Genomic DNA, 16,455 nt, shown 5'->3' with positions numbered 1-16,455 from the left:
AAAAAAAAAAAAAAAAAAAAAAAAAATAAATAAAAAAAATAAAAAAGCTCTAAAATCGAATGGTAAAATATGAGCCTTATTGGAAGATAGACAAAAAACATGAACATACATTTCACTCAAGAGGATATACAGAGAGTCAGTAAACTATAAGGTATTCAACATCATTAGCTGTTGGGGAAATACAAATTAAAACACAACGAGTTATGACAGCACACATACATACATATATACATATGTACCGAGACAGGGTCCTCACATTTCACTCTATGGGTAAGTGGCACCAGAAGGTTGATAAGCTCCTTCTGAGGAGAAACATGAAGGATCCACCAGGTGATTAAATGTAGGTAAGCACGGGGAATGTTTGAAGGTAGAACCAAATGACTGTTCTGTCTCTTTACTTTTTTGTTTAAAGATTTATTTATTTATTTCAGAAAGAATGCTAGTGGAAGGAGGGGCACAGGGAGAGGGAGAGAGAATCTCAAGCAGACTCTGCGCTGAGCATGGAGCCCAACGTGGGGCTCCACCCCACAACCCTGAGATCGCAACCTGAGCCAAAACCAAGAGTTGGAGACTTAACCGACTGAACCACTCAGGAACCTTTGTCTCTTTACTGTTAAACTATATGACCTTAGTGCTCCCTGACAAAGTTAAAAATGGATCCCACCGAGGAATTCTGCTGCCACAGCAGTTGCCATTATACACCTCCCCCAACCCCGTTCTGATGATGTGTCACTTCCTGCTTCAGCCTCCAATCAGGCACAGTGACAGAAGCCCATGGAACGAGAGGTGAAGTTTTAAAGACGAACACAGTCTATACTCTTCACTTCACCCAAGAGGCCACTGGAAATAGCCCAAAGACCCACTAAGGGAGATGCACATTGTTTCCCAGAAGTAAATACAGCTCAGCTTGTACTTTGGAGCAATCGGTCAACCTTGCTACTTGCACAATTCGTCAGCAAAGGTTATGCAGTGCCTGAACAGGATCATGGCAGAATCACCGGGCCTCATCACCATCTGCCTTTTAGGATGTCTTCTCAGTGCCGAATGTACAGGTTTGTTTCCTTTTTAAAGATACATTGAGCATGCTTGTCTTTTAGATATAGAAATGTCTGGCACTATCTTCTCCACTAAGTAATGATTACAGGATTTGACAGCAACGTTTAAGATTCTAGTTGTCAGCATGTGGGTTGGCAAATACTGGCTTTCTGGTAGCTGTGTCTTCTTAACTGTTAAAACTAAATAGATCTACAATGCTTAGGGTACTTTATTTTTAATGGACACTGTTAGGCTTGTGATTTGACAACATAGTTCTGCTTAGGAAACAGTCGCCTCCTTAGGTAAAGAAAAGTAAGAGTGGGAAAAATGTTTCAACCAGGAAACAGCAGACTATGAAGAAGACATTAACTCTGTCATTTTGGGTTTGTTTGGTTGGTTTTTTTTTAACTCACCACTTTGAAATCAAAATAGGATCCATCACACTAAAGCCACAAACGATGGCCTTATTTACACACAAAGTTTGATTTTAAATTATCTGACGTGTTTCAAAATTTTACAACTATGTAATGAGGCAAGCCTCTAATTTTAAATATCCCTAAAATCATACACCTATGATTTTAAGTTTTATTTACAACAAACTTTTCATTACTAAGTTGTTACTTATCCCTAAAGTGTTTCATGAATTAGGAAAAATTATTTTGTTTCTGATTCTAAACATAGCAGAGTTAATACATGGGGAAATCCAATACTCACTTGAGCAAAACAAACCCAAGAATCGACGTAAGAAGTAGGAACTTAGTTAATGCAAAGTGTATCATTTGGTTTTTTTCACAACTTCAGTGACTTTATGCATTTCCCAAAGGCAGGCACACAGGGAGGAAATTACCCCATTTAGGCAAACAGTGTGTTCTCACAGGAAGCATTTATCACCCTTACTTGTCAACCTACTATAATCAAATCTAGTGGCTGACAGCGCCGGGATCAGGGGTGCCAACCCTAAGGGTCCCCGAAAAACAGACTGGCCCCGTGTTTCCCATTCCAGACATGATGTCAGACTGAAATGCAGAAATGATGATCTGAGAACACAAAGGTTAAATCAAACTAGCCAAGTGGGTAGAGTAGAGAAATAAAGAAATTTAGCTGGAAATTCACAAAATAGGACATAAAGCTACGTCTTTACACATATCTCATCCGTGTGAGACCTAGGAGGACAAAAGATGCAAGCCCTTCCTTCAGGATAAGTGGTGAGATAATGGACATTTCAAGAGGGCTGCTGCTCCCTTGAAGACCTCAGATGTTGGGAAAAAGGAAAGATATGGTGGGGGTAGGGGAGAGAGTCAAGAATTTCAGTGTTGGGGAAATAGTGGTGAGAAGAGATAAACCCGAAGAGAGGCTAATCTATGACCCTCAGACAATACTGAGGAGAAAGACAGTGTCATTGTGGAGTCACTGTGGTCAGAGATAACGGGCCATTGTGGAGAGAGCCAGGGGAATTTCCGTCAGGATAGTCAGCACTCGTGCAGCTCCGCTCCTCAACGGTCACTGGCTTCTAAAAGCAGTTTCTATGAATGCCTTTCAGAGATGTTACATTTTCATGACTGCTGCTCTCAGGTATTATTTGCATCCATTTAGGATTTTAAAACCAAAACTGTCTGTGAAATCATTCCGTTTTATAAGGTGTATGGGCTGAGCTGTCTTTTGTTCCAAATGAATGCATGAAATGAATGAATGAAAGAGAACTTCGGTCCATACACTTTACAGAACTTGACAAAACCGAGCAACTACTATGGGGCCAGGTGCTGGGGTGAGGTTTCGGGGTACAGGGATAAGCCAGACTCCCTCTCTGACCTAAAGCACCACAGTGACAAAGCACAGTGACAAAATGTGTGCCAGGTGCTAAAAGACCACAGAGGAAGGAATATGTTAACTGGGAAAACACTTGACAGACAGTATCTTGGGTTGGGTCCTAAAAGATGAGTAGGTCCCCCTCCCTAACTGTCTGATCTAGGGCATTACACACAGAGAGAATCACATGTGTACTAAGATCCAGATCCAGGGGCCCCTGGATAACATCTACCATTGGCTTAGGTCATGATCCTGGGTCCTGGGATTGAGCCCTGCATTGGGCTTCCTGCTCCATGCGGAGCGTGTTTCTCCTTCTCCCACTTCCCCTGCTTGTGTTCCCTCTCTCGCTCTCTGTCAAATAAATAAATAAAATCTTTAAAAAAAAATCTAGATCCACAAAGAATGTGAGGCCTTTCAGGAACGCAGTAGGTTTTGAATATTAAATATGACAAGTGAGGTAGGATAGCAAGACAGGGTCAGGTCATCAGATAATGAAGTTCCACAGTGAAGGAGCTTGGACAGCAGAACCCAATTACTGGGTCATCAGAAGCGTAAACGTGAATAGCACCGATGGCTCACTGAGAATGCTCAGTTTGGCAACATTCTTTTTTTTTTTTCTTATTAGGTTTTTTATTTCAATTCCAGTATGGGTAGCATACCGTGTTATATTAGTTTTGGGGGGTACAACATAGTGAGCGACTCAACGATGGGATACATTACTCAGTGCTCATCCTGGTACGTGTACACTTTAGTCCCTGTCACCCCCCCTCCACTGAAATCATCTGGGTGTGGAAGGGGAACAGGTTCAGAGAAGCGTGGAGGGTGTGAACTGGGCATCTGACGTGATTACAGGACACAGCATTGTACCTCTGAGCACGGGCTATGCAGTCTGACCACCAACGTCAAAATCCTGGCTCTGCCACTTCAGTGTGTTAACTGGGCCACGGGACTTCACCTCTCCGAAGCTCCATTCCTCTGGCTTACAATGAGATGACAGTCCCTATCTCGTGGGACTGCTGTGAGGACGGAATGAAATAATGACCCCAAAGCACTGAGCACAGGGTCCAGCCCTTCGGAGGTATTAGAGAAACATCAGCTCTGATTCGTCGCAGGACAGTGCGCAGTGGGGGAGCTGGAAACAGGGTCTGGAATTCAGAAGAGAGATCTGGCCAGAGGTGGACATTTGGAACCCACTGTTGTAGAAAGGGCAGCCCCCATGGTGTGCGTGAGGGTCCCGGAAGTGAGCACGGAGAACATGGCGGCTGGCACAGGCCTGGCTGTAGCGAGCCCTCAGAAACCAGCATCGAGAGAGTCAGGGCCGGCCTAGGGGGAGGCAAGCAGGTCCCTAGAGTGTAACTGTACTTGCTTGCACTCACTGAGACACAGGGTCTCCTCACGTTTTGTTCCCTAAATGCCTTGTCTACCTCACCCTGGTCAAGACTATGGCGCGACCGGGCTGAGGCAGGAACCTGAGGGAACTCCGAACATTGAAGGGGCAGGCAAGGGGGAAGGCACTGGTTCAAGTGATGGATAAATAATAAGAGAGCAGGGAGGAGCCAGTAGAGTGACTTCATGGAAAGAGTACCGCGGAGGGGCGGGGGAGATCAAGCCGTGGAAATGTTTCAGAGCCGTGACCAAGTACACAAACTCCCAATGATCTTTAGGAAGTCATCGCTGATCCTGACTGACAATAGTCATTTCATTATGTGGGTCGGGGTAAAGAAGGGAAAGAGCCACAGGAAAAGCACTAAAATGGAGTGTGAAGGCACCAGTATGAAGGCGTTAGAGGGAACTGAGAAACAGGCAGTCAGGCCAGCATGAGAGGGGCAGGGAGAGAGAGAGAGAAGCAGCGTACACCATTACCAGGTGCATGTATTATCTCACGGACCCTGTTGAGAACACTGTGAGGTAGATATTCTTATTATATGCCACTGTTAGACCCATTTTGCGTTTGACCAAGTTAAGCTCCAGAGATTTTGTCACTTGCCTGACATCTCACAGCCAACAGGTGGCAAATGTGTCATTCAAACCCAGGTGTGTCTGATCTGACTGCAAACCCTTGTTCCTCCACTCGGTCACACTGTAACTGGGGACAGGTGTAGGTGCCATCGTCGGGCTGCCCAGGGCCAAGCAGAGAGGAGGGCCTGGCAGGGCGGCCTCACCGTGTGACGGTATCCCTGCGCAGCTTGGTGGTTTTCTCCCACAGTGCTCAGCGGCAGATGGCCGCACTGACCCAGCGGTTGGCACTGTGGGTACTGCAGCACCGAGGACGGTGTGAAGGGAATGGAGAAAGCTGTCAAGAATTGGAGAGAAAAAAGTCTAAAATAAATTCCAGAAAAAAAGAAAGAGTGAAGTCGAAGGGGACTCGCAGAGCAAGGGGGAAGCGAGGTTGTCAGGGGCCTCAAACCCCCTCCATCAAGGGAACAGCTGCAATGGAAAGAAGGGAATACAGTCCCCCTCCCCCTCCTTCTTCCTTTCTCTTCCTCTTCCCCTTTTCCTTTCCCCTTCCCTCCTTCTTCTTCTTCTCCTTCCTTCTTTCTTCTCCCTCCTTCTTTTTTTTGAATTCATGAGAAAGCAGTCCCAAAATGCCTGGAAACTTCATCTTCTAAGCACCTGGTCCTGTTGAGATCATACCAGATAGTCCCCTGATGAAAGGAACAATTCCAGCAACTTCCTGAGTTCCTGTTATTAATTATAGAGATAGATATGTTTTCAATATCTACCTAGATAGATAGGTATCTATAGATATGTACATATCTATCTATATATCTATAGATATCTATCTATAGATAGACGTATATCTGTATAGATATATAGATATACGTCTAGATATCATATAGATATACATCTATATATACATATCTATAGATATAGATATCTAGATATCTATAGATATAGATAGATATCTGTCTATATCTATCTATATCTATAAATATATATATAGAGAGAGAGAGTGTGTATGTGTGTGTGTCTTAGATTTGAATGTGGCGAGAGAGGGAGGGAAGGAGAGAATCAGGAGCGTCCCTGAAGGCTAGGCAGACACAGCTCGAGTCAGTCACATCCTAAATCCCAGAGAAAGACTTTGGTCACCAGCATTCCCTTAACACATGCCAACCGAAGGCGTTGTGAGTCTGAAGATAAACAAATTAATGCAGTGGTTTTTCTCTAACATCTAGGGACAGACACTGAGGTTGTGTTTGCAGCTGGACCGCCGTTATTAGGCTTCTGTTCTTCCAAGAGAAATTTGTTGGAAAGTCATTTGGGCAACCGCGTCCTGAGAACACAGCTCAGCTGGGGTCATGGGTCACCCTGCAAGGATCTGCAATTAGCTATTTGCAAATGATGACAAAGTGTAAAGTTAACTGCTTATTTGAGAACTTTCTTTGTCATCCAAAGTAAATTCAAATAGGACTGAGACTCTGACCTTTCATTACTGGAACTCTCTTGACTAAAAGCCAAATTGGATTTTAATTCCTAAATCTCCGTGTGTATACAGTACCAGGAGGACATCACAGATTTTGGCTCCATGCCCCAAAGATAAATTGGTTTGGGGATTACTTGGATTAAAAACAAAGCCTTTCTTGAGAGATGTATTTAGCTTTCATGATGTTTTCCTTTTCCCAAACCTAAAGAATCGTTCTTTGAAATTTCAGTTTTTCTTGACCACGAAAATGCCACCAAAATTCTGAATCGGCCAAAGAGGTATAATTCAGGTAAACTGGAAGAGTTCGTGCGAGGGAACCTTGAGAGAGAATGTATAGAAGAAAAGTGTAGTTTTGAAGAAGCTCGAGAAGTTTTTGAAAACACTGAAAAAACCGTGAGTATTTCCACATAATATTCTTCAGACGCAGAGGAAAGTACAGAGAACTAAAGAAAAAAAGAAACTTCTCTTTGGAATTTTAAAATATCTAACCATATATATGTACGAAAAATGTTATAAAGGGAAGGAATCGAATCCAAAATATCTTGAGTACTACCACTAACTTGTCCTCTTTTTCTTTATAGACTGAATTTTGGAAGCAATATGTTGGTAAGCAATTATTTTTTTTCCTCTAGCTGGTATAGGGAACATTTGGGAATTATGCATTGTTTCTCTGCATAAACAGACAATAGATTAAACTCTGTGAAAAACGGTCTGACTCCTTGACCCAAGACTGAATGGTGATAGAGGACAGGTTAATGGCGGCGCAGGCGGCTTTCAGCTGGCAGATAGGCTTCCTCCTCCCGAGGGCTTCAAGAAGACATTGTCACACCCTACGCAGCTGGAAGGAGGAAACGGAGATGAGTGCACCTGGAGACTGAGTTTGAGAATTTTCAGTCTTTAGTAGAGAACGTGAAAATGCTGACTGACAAATGTTTACTGCTTCGAAGTCCTCCCCCTTATGATGGCCTACGAGCCCCTCCACGATTGTTCTGGCCCTCCTTTTCCACTGGCCCTCAGACTCTCTCCTTCTGTTCTCCTCCTCACATGCAGGGTGGGGGCAGGGAGGGAGGCTCCGTGGGGAGGGCAGGAGGCAGCCATCTTGGCCTCCCTGCTGCTCCCGGCGCACTCCAGGCCTGCTTCCGCTTTGGTCTCTGACCAGACCGTTCCTGGAACTTGGAATGCTCCTCTTCCAAGTTCGCCTAGGCTCGCTCCCTCCCCTCCTTCAGCTCTTCACCCAAATGTCACCATCTCGATGAAGCCTAGCTTGCTTACCTGTTAGTACTTCAACCTGCCTCCCCATAACTGCATCACTGAGGTACCACAACCTCCTCCTATTTTTCACAGCACTTTTCACCAGTGGAGGTAACATATAATAAACCTGCTTACTTCCACAATTTATTATCTATTTTCCCCACTTCATTAGAATTCAAGCTTCACACTGGCAGGGGTGTTCAAGTGTTTTATTGATGTCAACAGTACCTCGAACACTACCTGGTCCAGAAGCACTGAGTAAATATTTGTTGAATGAATTGACCAAAAGGAGGAACAGTAAAAACTTCCATGACAGCTGAGCTTTGAAACTAATGTAAAATCCAGCAGCAGGATATTGAGGCAGCAGCCGTTCCAGAGGTAGGCTTATGCGAGACCATCCGCATGGACAGAACCTAGACGGCAAATTCACTGAGTTCCAGCAATTGGAGATCCAGTGCTAGGCTCCACTCACTATTCTGAAACTTGTTCATGCTCCAGTAACTCAATTTCTCCACTTCTGTTTTTAACTTCTGAGGAAGGATGAAGTCCACTCCATTACATTTACTTTCTCAGCCTTTCCTTACTTTTAGTAATGCAGGCTACCAGGCCAATGCTCTCCTCAGGTAGTCCCCTGCAGTTAGTCCAAATGAGTCTTTTTAGTCCTTATTTCCATTACATTTAAAACCTTAAATCTTGTGATTTTTTAAGATTTTCTTTTTAAGTAATCTCTACCCCCAACACGGGGCTTGAACCCACAGCCCTGAGATCGGAAGTCACACACACCACCGACTTGAGCCAGTCAGGTGCCCCTTGTGATAGATTTTTTTTTTTTAAGATTTTATTTATTTGCCAGAGAGAGAGCACAAACAGAGGAAATGAAAGGCAGAGGGAGAGAAAGAAGCAGGCTCCTGTGGAGAAGAGAGCCCAATGTGGGACTCGATCCCAGGACCCTGAGACCATGACCTGAGCTGAAGGCAGAGGCTTAACCCTCTGAGCCACCCAGGTGCCCCCCGCCTTGTGATAGATTTTTAAAGCAAATCAATTTCTACTTCCCCACCCGCCTCCACAAACTCCGGGCTGTATTTAAATTCCCATGACCTGGGGCGCCTGGGTGGCTCAGTGGGTTAAAGCCTCTGCCTTTGGCTCGGGTCATGATCCCCGAGTCCTGGGATCGAGCCCCGCATCGGGCTCTGTGCTCAGCAGGGAGCCTGCTTCCTCCTCTCTCTGCCTGCCTCTCTGCCTACTTGTGATCTCTGTCTGTCAAATAAATAAATAAAATCTTTAAAAAAAAAAAAATTCCCACGACCTGTTCATTGCCCACCCCACTCCCCAGCAGGGGTTGGTCAGAACCCCCTAAGCACTATATTTTGAAGCTGAGTCCCTGCCTTCTGGGTCAAAGGCCATGTTGTTTACCGCATCCAGAGTAAAGAGATCTCAGAAACCTCAGGGGCATGATTCAGTCACTACTGCTTCATCCTCCAAAAACCAGAACAAAGAAGCCAAAAGAAAAGAGCTCCCCGCCTCTTCTCAGTTGCAGTCAAGTTTCCTAACCACCCCAAAAGAGCTGATGGTGTTTCACATACTGCCAGGTGCATGCCCCTCACACTATCGTCTTATCACCGGCCTTGTCCTCTACTATCAACGGCCTGGTTGAAGAAAGAAAGATCGTCCAGGCACATGAGCCAGCGGCCGTCAAGCTCTTGGCGGTTCACAGAGCGCCTGCCCTGTTTCATCCGCACACCAACCCAGCGAGCGGAGCATTATCAACCTCAGTTTACAGGGGACACGCAGGCTTAGGGAGGCTCAAAGACTTGCCAAAGGTCATCCAGTTGGGGAGTCACAGAGCCCAGAAGGGAACCCAAGTTCTCGAAAGAGCGAGCCCTTGCTCTCACCATCACCCCTCCCAGCCTTCAGATCCGGGGCTGTTACTCATTAAACAACAACCGGAAGCTCTCACTTGACAGGGCCTTGTCCCTGGTTGTCTTTGACCCCTACTGTCGGTGGCTTCGCCTGAGCCCAAAGTACACACACACAAGCACCCAAAGGAGGCCTAAATGCGGGATAAAATGACACTCGTTTTAAAGCTATGTCTCAGCAAATGAGTTGCTGTGTAGCTGGCTGCAAGCCCAGACCCTTTCAGTGAAACATCCTAAATAATTCAGATCCGCTGGTCTATAATATAAAGTGCAAATGTAGCTCGTTTTTTAGACCAGTTTGAACATCAATAATAATAAACCAGAGATAACGTATTTTGTTTTCACAGAATTGGAACAAATTGAACTATCTGGGCAAGAGCACAGTGGGTCAAGGGGTTAGAGGGGACAGGGTCTAGTCTTTATGGCAAGCAGATTTTCCAGGGAGGGACTATTTCTGAGAAAGGGATAGGAGCCCTCAGTCAAGAGGAGCTAGACGCGTCCTACTGACCGAGGGTGACAGGTGAGCCACACCGCCCCCTCCTACGAGCAACCTCCCTGCTAGAAGGGGGAAGGGGAAGGTTTGCTCCAAAGTAGGACCGAGAATTAGAAATTTCTCTTTCTTTTCCCCTTTTCTCTTTCTTTCATTGCTGGGCCATCTTGACCTCTTACTCTTGCTGTCCTAGCTCTTATTTTGTCTTCAGGGCTGTTTCTTTTAGCTCCGAGTGTGTACCCGGCACCCTTCTGGTTCTATTCATCCCTTTCTCCAACAGCTTCCTTAGAAGTATGGAAGGAGCAGGAGCTGTCAGAAACCAGACTCAAAGCTTCCCTTCTCATCCTGACCCTTCCCCTCTTGCCTGTTTCTTCCTCATGGTTTCCTACCACAGGTGTCTTCTAGGGCTCTCAAGAACTCTGTGAATATAGAAACTTCAGGAAAGGCAGAGAGGAAATACAGCCAATTTACACATAAATAAAGCAGAACTTCAGAACCTTTTCCTTTTCAATTGTTTGTGGGAAAAGTGGTTTCTCACCTGGAAACTAATATAGCAGTGTTTTGTCAACTAACAGGAATTAAAATTAAAACTTTTTAAAAAATAAAATAAATTTTAAAAACTACAACTTTAAAAACATTTTTATTAACATGTAATGTATTATTTGGCAAATAAAATATAAAAATAAAATTTTAAAAAATAAAATTTTAAAAAATTACAACCTTAGAAACAATTTTTATCAACATATAATGTATCATTTTGCAAATAAAATATAAAAATAAAAATTTTTTAAATAAAATTTTAAGAACTACAACTTTAAAAAACAATTTTTATTAACATATAATGTCTTATTTTGCAGATTAAATATAAAAGTAAAATTTTTAAAAAACAAAATGTTAAAAATTACAACTTTAAAGACAATTTTTTATTAACATATAATGTATTATTTCGCCCCGGGGGCACAGGTGTGTGAATCATCAGGCTTACACATTTCACAGCACTCACCATAGCACATCCTTCCCTAATGTCCACCACCCAGCCAAAAATTTTTTTTAACAAAAAGAAAAGCTGCTTCTCACTTCTCACTTCTCTGACCTAAGTCAGAGACAGCAGAGTCTCTTTTAGCAGGGAGAGACGCTTCTGGCAGCTCTTCCATTGTCTCGAACCATGACTGCATACTATACTTTTAAAAAGTTAATGATACCAGAAGGAAGTAGAGGCATTTGCTCCGAGCTGAGGCTGCCAGTTCTCTGAGGGGAAGCACCATGTGCTCCTCAGCTCGCATGTTCTGCAAGACCTACCGTAGTGGGCCCTGCGTGACACAGAGTTACCAACCGATGAAGTGCTGGGATTTGGTTTAGAACCAACTTGTCATCGTTCTGGAAGAAAGGAATGCAAACCCTTTTCCCCCAGGCACATATAGTCCATGTCTAACCTCGGACTTTCCTCTCCCTCTTCCTCTTCCCTTGGTTGCATAAACTGCCTTCCTCAGAGCAACTTCCTAGGACAGTAGTAGCCTAAGAACCTTTGTTCGGGTTGTTCTTGGAAATTCCGGAAGATGGGGGCAACCCCTAAACAGCAGCGTCAGCAGCTCTGACCCGAAAATCAGGCTCTGCTCCCCAGGAGTCTGTGCACAGAGGCGTTCGAAGCACCTGATTTGCTAATTCAACTTTCTTAACCTATCTCAAAGATGGAGATCAGTGTGAGTCCAATCCGTGTTTGAATGGCGGCGTATGCAAAGATGACATCAATTCCTATGAGTGCTGGTGTCAAGTTGGATTTGAAGGAAAGAACTGTGAAGTAGGTAAGTAACCACTTTTTTGATTACTCGTGGTTCCACATTTTCCTGTGGAAGCAGATGAAACCGGAAAGTGCAATATTTATGTATCATAATTTTCTCTTAAAAACATTCTTATTGTGGTAAAGGACACTTAACAGGAGATCTATACTCTTTTTGTAAAGATTTTATTTACTTGAGAGACAGAGGGAGAACACGAGCAAGGGGAGGGGCAGAGGTAAAGGGAGAAGGTGACTCCCCGCTGAGCAGGGAGCCCCACGAAGGGCTGGGTCCCAAGAAACCCTGGGATCAGGACCTGAGCCAAAGTCAGACGCTTAGCTTACTGAGCCACCCAGGTGCCCCAGGAGATCTGTACTTGTAACAAATTTTGAAGCTTACAGTACAGCACCTCTCTAGAAGGCCTACATCTTGCATAACTTAAAGTTTATACCGGCTGAACAGCAGCTCCCCCATTTCTCTTTCCCTCGGCCCCTGGCAAGCACAACCGTGTTCTCTGTTTCTATGTGTCTGCCTATTTTCGACACCTCAAATAAGTAGAATCATGCAGTGTTTGTCCTTCTGTGACAGGCTTGTTTCCTTGAGTGTAATGTACTCCAGGTTCATCCGTGCTGTTGCACAGGACAGGGTTTCTTTTTTTCAAAAGGCTGAATATTGAACCATGTAAAGCATATACGTTCCAAGCTTATGAACATTCATTTGATCTGTAGTCCTAGTTTCTTGGATGAGTTTAAGAAACCACAGTAAGAGCAACAATAATTAATATATGGCAGCTAATATTAAGGGATAATGACGCTCCCCTCATTTATTAATCCTCAGTATAACCGTAGGCCCTCAGTGCCATTACTGTCTCCATTCTGTGCAGATGAAGAAATTATATAGCTCAGATAGCTCAAAATCACAGAGGCTATCTTTGGTTGGGCCTGAACCTGAACTTTAGTTGGTCTGCCCAAAACCCACACTTCTATCTACAAAATGCAAAGAAAACCAAACTCATAAAATTGTTTGAACTCAGGACTAAATTGTTGTCAACACAGGCAGTGGAAAACAGTGAAATATAGAACTGAGAAATGGCGAGGCCAATTCTCCATCAAACAGGCACTTCTCTGCACACAGTAACCACTTCCCATGTTAAATTTGTTGACAAAAATCGGAGCTCACTCCTGCATTTCACTATGTGGATTACACTGAAAAAGTTACATGGCAAATTTAGGAGCAGGATGCCTCTTTCCTCCTCATAGCCTAGAATATTCTCCCCCCTTGGGATTTTGGCAATTGGAGCAGTAAATCCCCAAGTCCTTCTCCTACTTGCTTATTATTTCTGGATGCAAGATTACTGGTATTATGGTTGTGAAAAGCACACCATGCTAATGACAGAGTCTCCCTCTCTCTCCTGAAACTCCAGATGAATGGAGATGCTATTCTAGGGAAAGAATTTAACAGCACAGGCTACCTGACTAAGGGCGAAGAGTAGAAAACTGGCAGACCTCTATATATTAAGACTTTCCAACAATGCACCCGACACAGATGAAAGAGGCATAAAACAAAATGAAACTCAGCAGCGGCAGCTGTCCTACAGGGTAAGGAAAAAAGTCACCTGTAATGTTGTTCAGAAATCTTTTGGGGACTAAAGAGGACCCCACTGATCATCTCCCTTTGAGAGCTAAAAGACAAAAAGAGAATAGAAGATAACAAAAGGAAAAGGTGGCAGTGTAATAACATTTAAAAAGAAAGAAAAGAACGGATACAGGTAGGTGAACCGGTACCCCCCCACCCGCATTCTCTCAGATTTCCCAGCATGGGGGCAAACCAGCACCTCTGTTGCCTTTCCTGTGGGTGTGGTAACTCGTGCAAGATCTCTGCAGTGCTACTTCCATCTGGAAGGCTCCAATTTCAAATTCAGATTTCCGTAGATCAATCTGATCCTGCTATTATGGAAACCGAGGGGATCTTTGGAGTCGTTACTCATTATCAGCTTAAATAACATAGCCATTGGAGCTGAGGGAATGAATTACCTCAATTAGTCTCAGTTCAAAACCAAGGGCACATTGTAGTAGAGCGTAAATGAAAATAGTGTTTAGTGAGGTGTCTGGCGGCCTCAGTGGGTAGAGTGATGTGAGTTCAAGCCCCACGGTGGGTGCAGAACTTACTTTTAAAAAAATAAACAAAATGAAATAAAATTAGGAGCAATTGTTTAAAAATCGTGTTGAGCCTTAAATATTTCTAAATGTCTTTAGTTTAAATGAAGACACTCTAATGGAGGAGAATTGCCCTGAGGAATGTAATATAAGCAGAGAATTTCTATAACAGGGTTTGCTTCCCGTGCGAGGCTGCACAGCACAGCAGAAGTAAGTCTACAGCGGCCTCGGGTTCCGCACACTTGGGTCTGGGAAGGGCTCTGCTGATGCCCTTGCTTTGACCACCGTATCTGGCCTCTAGGGAGCCTCGCTCTCCCCCAGCATCCCTGATCCAGGTTGAGAAAAATCCTCTTGGTACAGTTGGTTCAGAGACAGAGTGGGAATTCTCCCAAAAATCCTTTATCTCAGACAAGGGGAAAGCAGAAGCATGTACAAAATCCCATGTAAGCTGTTGCTTCAAACTGATCAGCAGACTGACCTCAAAGGCTGCTAGATGACACAGTTTACAGAGCGTCGATACCCCAAATTTCTTGCCTCACCCTTGTCTTGGAAAAAAAAAAGTGGGGGCCACGGAGATTTCCATTGTTCGTCGGGCTCCTCTCTGGGAGAAAGAGGTACAAACGCTCAAGGCCTGTTCTCTAGTTAAAAGAATAACAATGGATTGGCCACTGCGTCCCTGTGGTTAGAATAATGACCACTGTGGGTCCTCATTTACACATCAGGTCTGAGACCTTGCCAGACAGATCAAGGTCTGTAAGAACTTGGGTCATTCCTGTCCCGTCTAAAAAGCACAAGAGGCATCTACCCACAGGAAAAATCACAAGCACATAAACACTTTTTACACTTTGCTGACACATTGTTGTAGACATCACACTTATTTACTGAGTATTGCTGTGGGCTGGAGAAAAGAAAATATCTTGAGTTTAGCTAATTACCAGCATATTCTATAGTAAGCTGGTCAAATAGAACATCTTTTGTTTGAGCTTTGGTGTTCACATGACGGAATATATAAGGAAAGATGAAGGCAGAGTCAAAGAAAGCAGAGCAGGATAACTTTGGTAGTAGGCCTGAGAAGAATTAGAAAAAAGAGGTGTTTGGGCTAACATGAAGGGAAAAAAGAGCAGATGCTTTGAGAGGCTCGACAGATATTCCAGACACAGAGACCGGCCTTGGGACTAGGGAGAACCCACACCCAACACAATGCCAGACATTTAAATGCTCAATAAAACACTGATGAATGAGTCCCATAGTGACTGTTCCTTAGATCCTGGATGACGAACCTCCCCCGTGAAACTCCGTGTGCTACTATTCTACTTCCAGAATCTTGAGTCCTTTCTCTGAGAGCAAAAGACTGCTGATTGGACGGCAATATTTCACACTGCACACACAATCCAAACCAGGAAGAAAAATGACGAATGAGGAAAATGACAGACAGGTCTCAGAACTTAGCCAAGGACAAAAATCAGAATTGGGGAAACCACCCTGAGTTTATTCATTCCCACGGCACGTGCCCTGAACCCCGGCAGGCTGCACCTACCACCTACCTCTGGTAACTGACCACAATCTCATATCGACTGAACACCTTCTACAGGTGGTATCTGATCCTGCTGAACACTTGAGTATTGCTTTGTAACAACAAAGTGATAGCCAATAACATGAAAAGAGCCAGGGATGTAATCACCATGAGTAAGGAGAAAGGTCTTTCAAAAATAAATACGAAGGACCAAGTGCCATCTTTTTGGATCACGCCTTTAGTAGATTATTGGCAGCACAGGTTAAAGCTTAGGGAGGTTCCTTTGCCTACCTGGCAACAGTTGATTTGCCTCCCCTTAATTCCTGAAGTAACAGTAAGGAACATGAGCAAATTATTACATTAACCAATGTTAGCCCATGTAAAATAGCATTTGAAAATTGAGATCTGACACTCAAAAATCCATAATATACTCCAAAACCATGTAGTCGCTCTGTTAGCCTGGATTCCCCCGGGGAGGGAAAAAAGAGTCTATGACTCGAACTTATTTATGAGGTTGTGCAAGCCTAGGGAGCAAGAGTAAGGGACAGGGGTGTGAGGCAGTGAGGAGAGGAGAACTGATCATAGAAGTCATCTCTCCTCGTGTGCAGCTGATCACTCAATCTCCTGAGACTGTTTCCCAAGGAGCCACAGGAGCTGGCCTCAGGACATTCCCTCTGGGAAGGGAGAGAGTGAGAGAATTTGTGTCTCTCAGTGGTCAGAAGTTTAGCCCAGGGGCCGTTAACTTCCCCCACCACCACATCTCCAAGCTGTACTCGCGGGGGCTGATGCACGGGGACGCGACATCCCGTGCTTCGGCATCAACAGGGAAGCACCAAGGTCAGAGGGGAGAGGCACACAGTGCAGATAGGAGCTGAGGCAACCCAAGGCTGCACCCCTTTGAGTCAGAAGTCAGATGCAGTTACACTGTTGGTGGGAATGCAAGTTGGTGCAGCCTCCTTGTAGAACAGTGTGGAGATTCCTCAAGAAATTAAAAATAGAGCTTCCCTATGACCCTGCCATTGCACTCCTGGGTGTCTACCCCAAAGATACAGATGTAGTGAAAAGAAGGGCCATCTGTACCCCAATGTT

General features: G+C 44.3%; 1 protein-coding gene and 1 long non-coding RNA gene across 3 annotated transcripts in view; one reads left to right on the top strand and one right to left on the bottom strand.

The window, feature by feature from the left end:
• LOC132007811 (uncharacterized) overlaps positions 1 to 16,455 on the bottom strand; it is a 96,938-nt gene that overhangs the window by 71,153 nt on the left and 9,330 nt on the right. The gene's annotated exons all lie outside the window — the stretch shown is intronic.
• The window catches only part of F9 (coagulation factor IX), a 32,849-nt gene continuing 17,201 nt past the window's right edge, over positions 808 to 16,455 (top strand). The window contains exons 1-4 of the mRNA XM_059386216.1: positions 808 to 1,052; positions 6,495 to 6,658; positions 6,847 to 6,871; positions 11,611 to 11,724. Of these exons, the coding sequence (XP_059242199.1) occupies positions 965 to 1,052; positions 6,495 to 6,658; positions 6,847 to 6,871; positions 11,611 to 11,724 (391 nt within the window). The 5' untranslated portion in view covers positions 808 to 964. The remainder of the gene's footprint in view (positions 1,053 to 6,494; positions 6,659 to 6,846; positions 6,872 to 11,610; positions 11,725 to 16,455) is intronic.

The sequence above is a fragment of the Mustela nigripes genome, chromosome X (genome assembly GCF_022355385.1).
Source record: "Mustela nigripes isolate SB6536 chromosome X, MUSNIG.SB6536, whole genome shotgun sequence".
Lineage (NCBI taxonomy): Eukaryota > Metazoa > Chordata > Mammalia > Carnivora > Mustelidae > Mustela > Mustela nigripes.
This window is presented reverse-complemented; position numbering and strand designations above follow the sequence as displayed.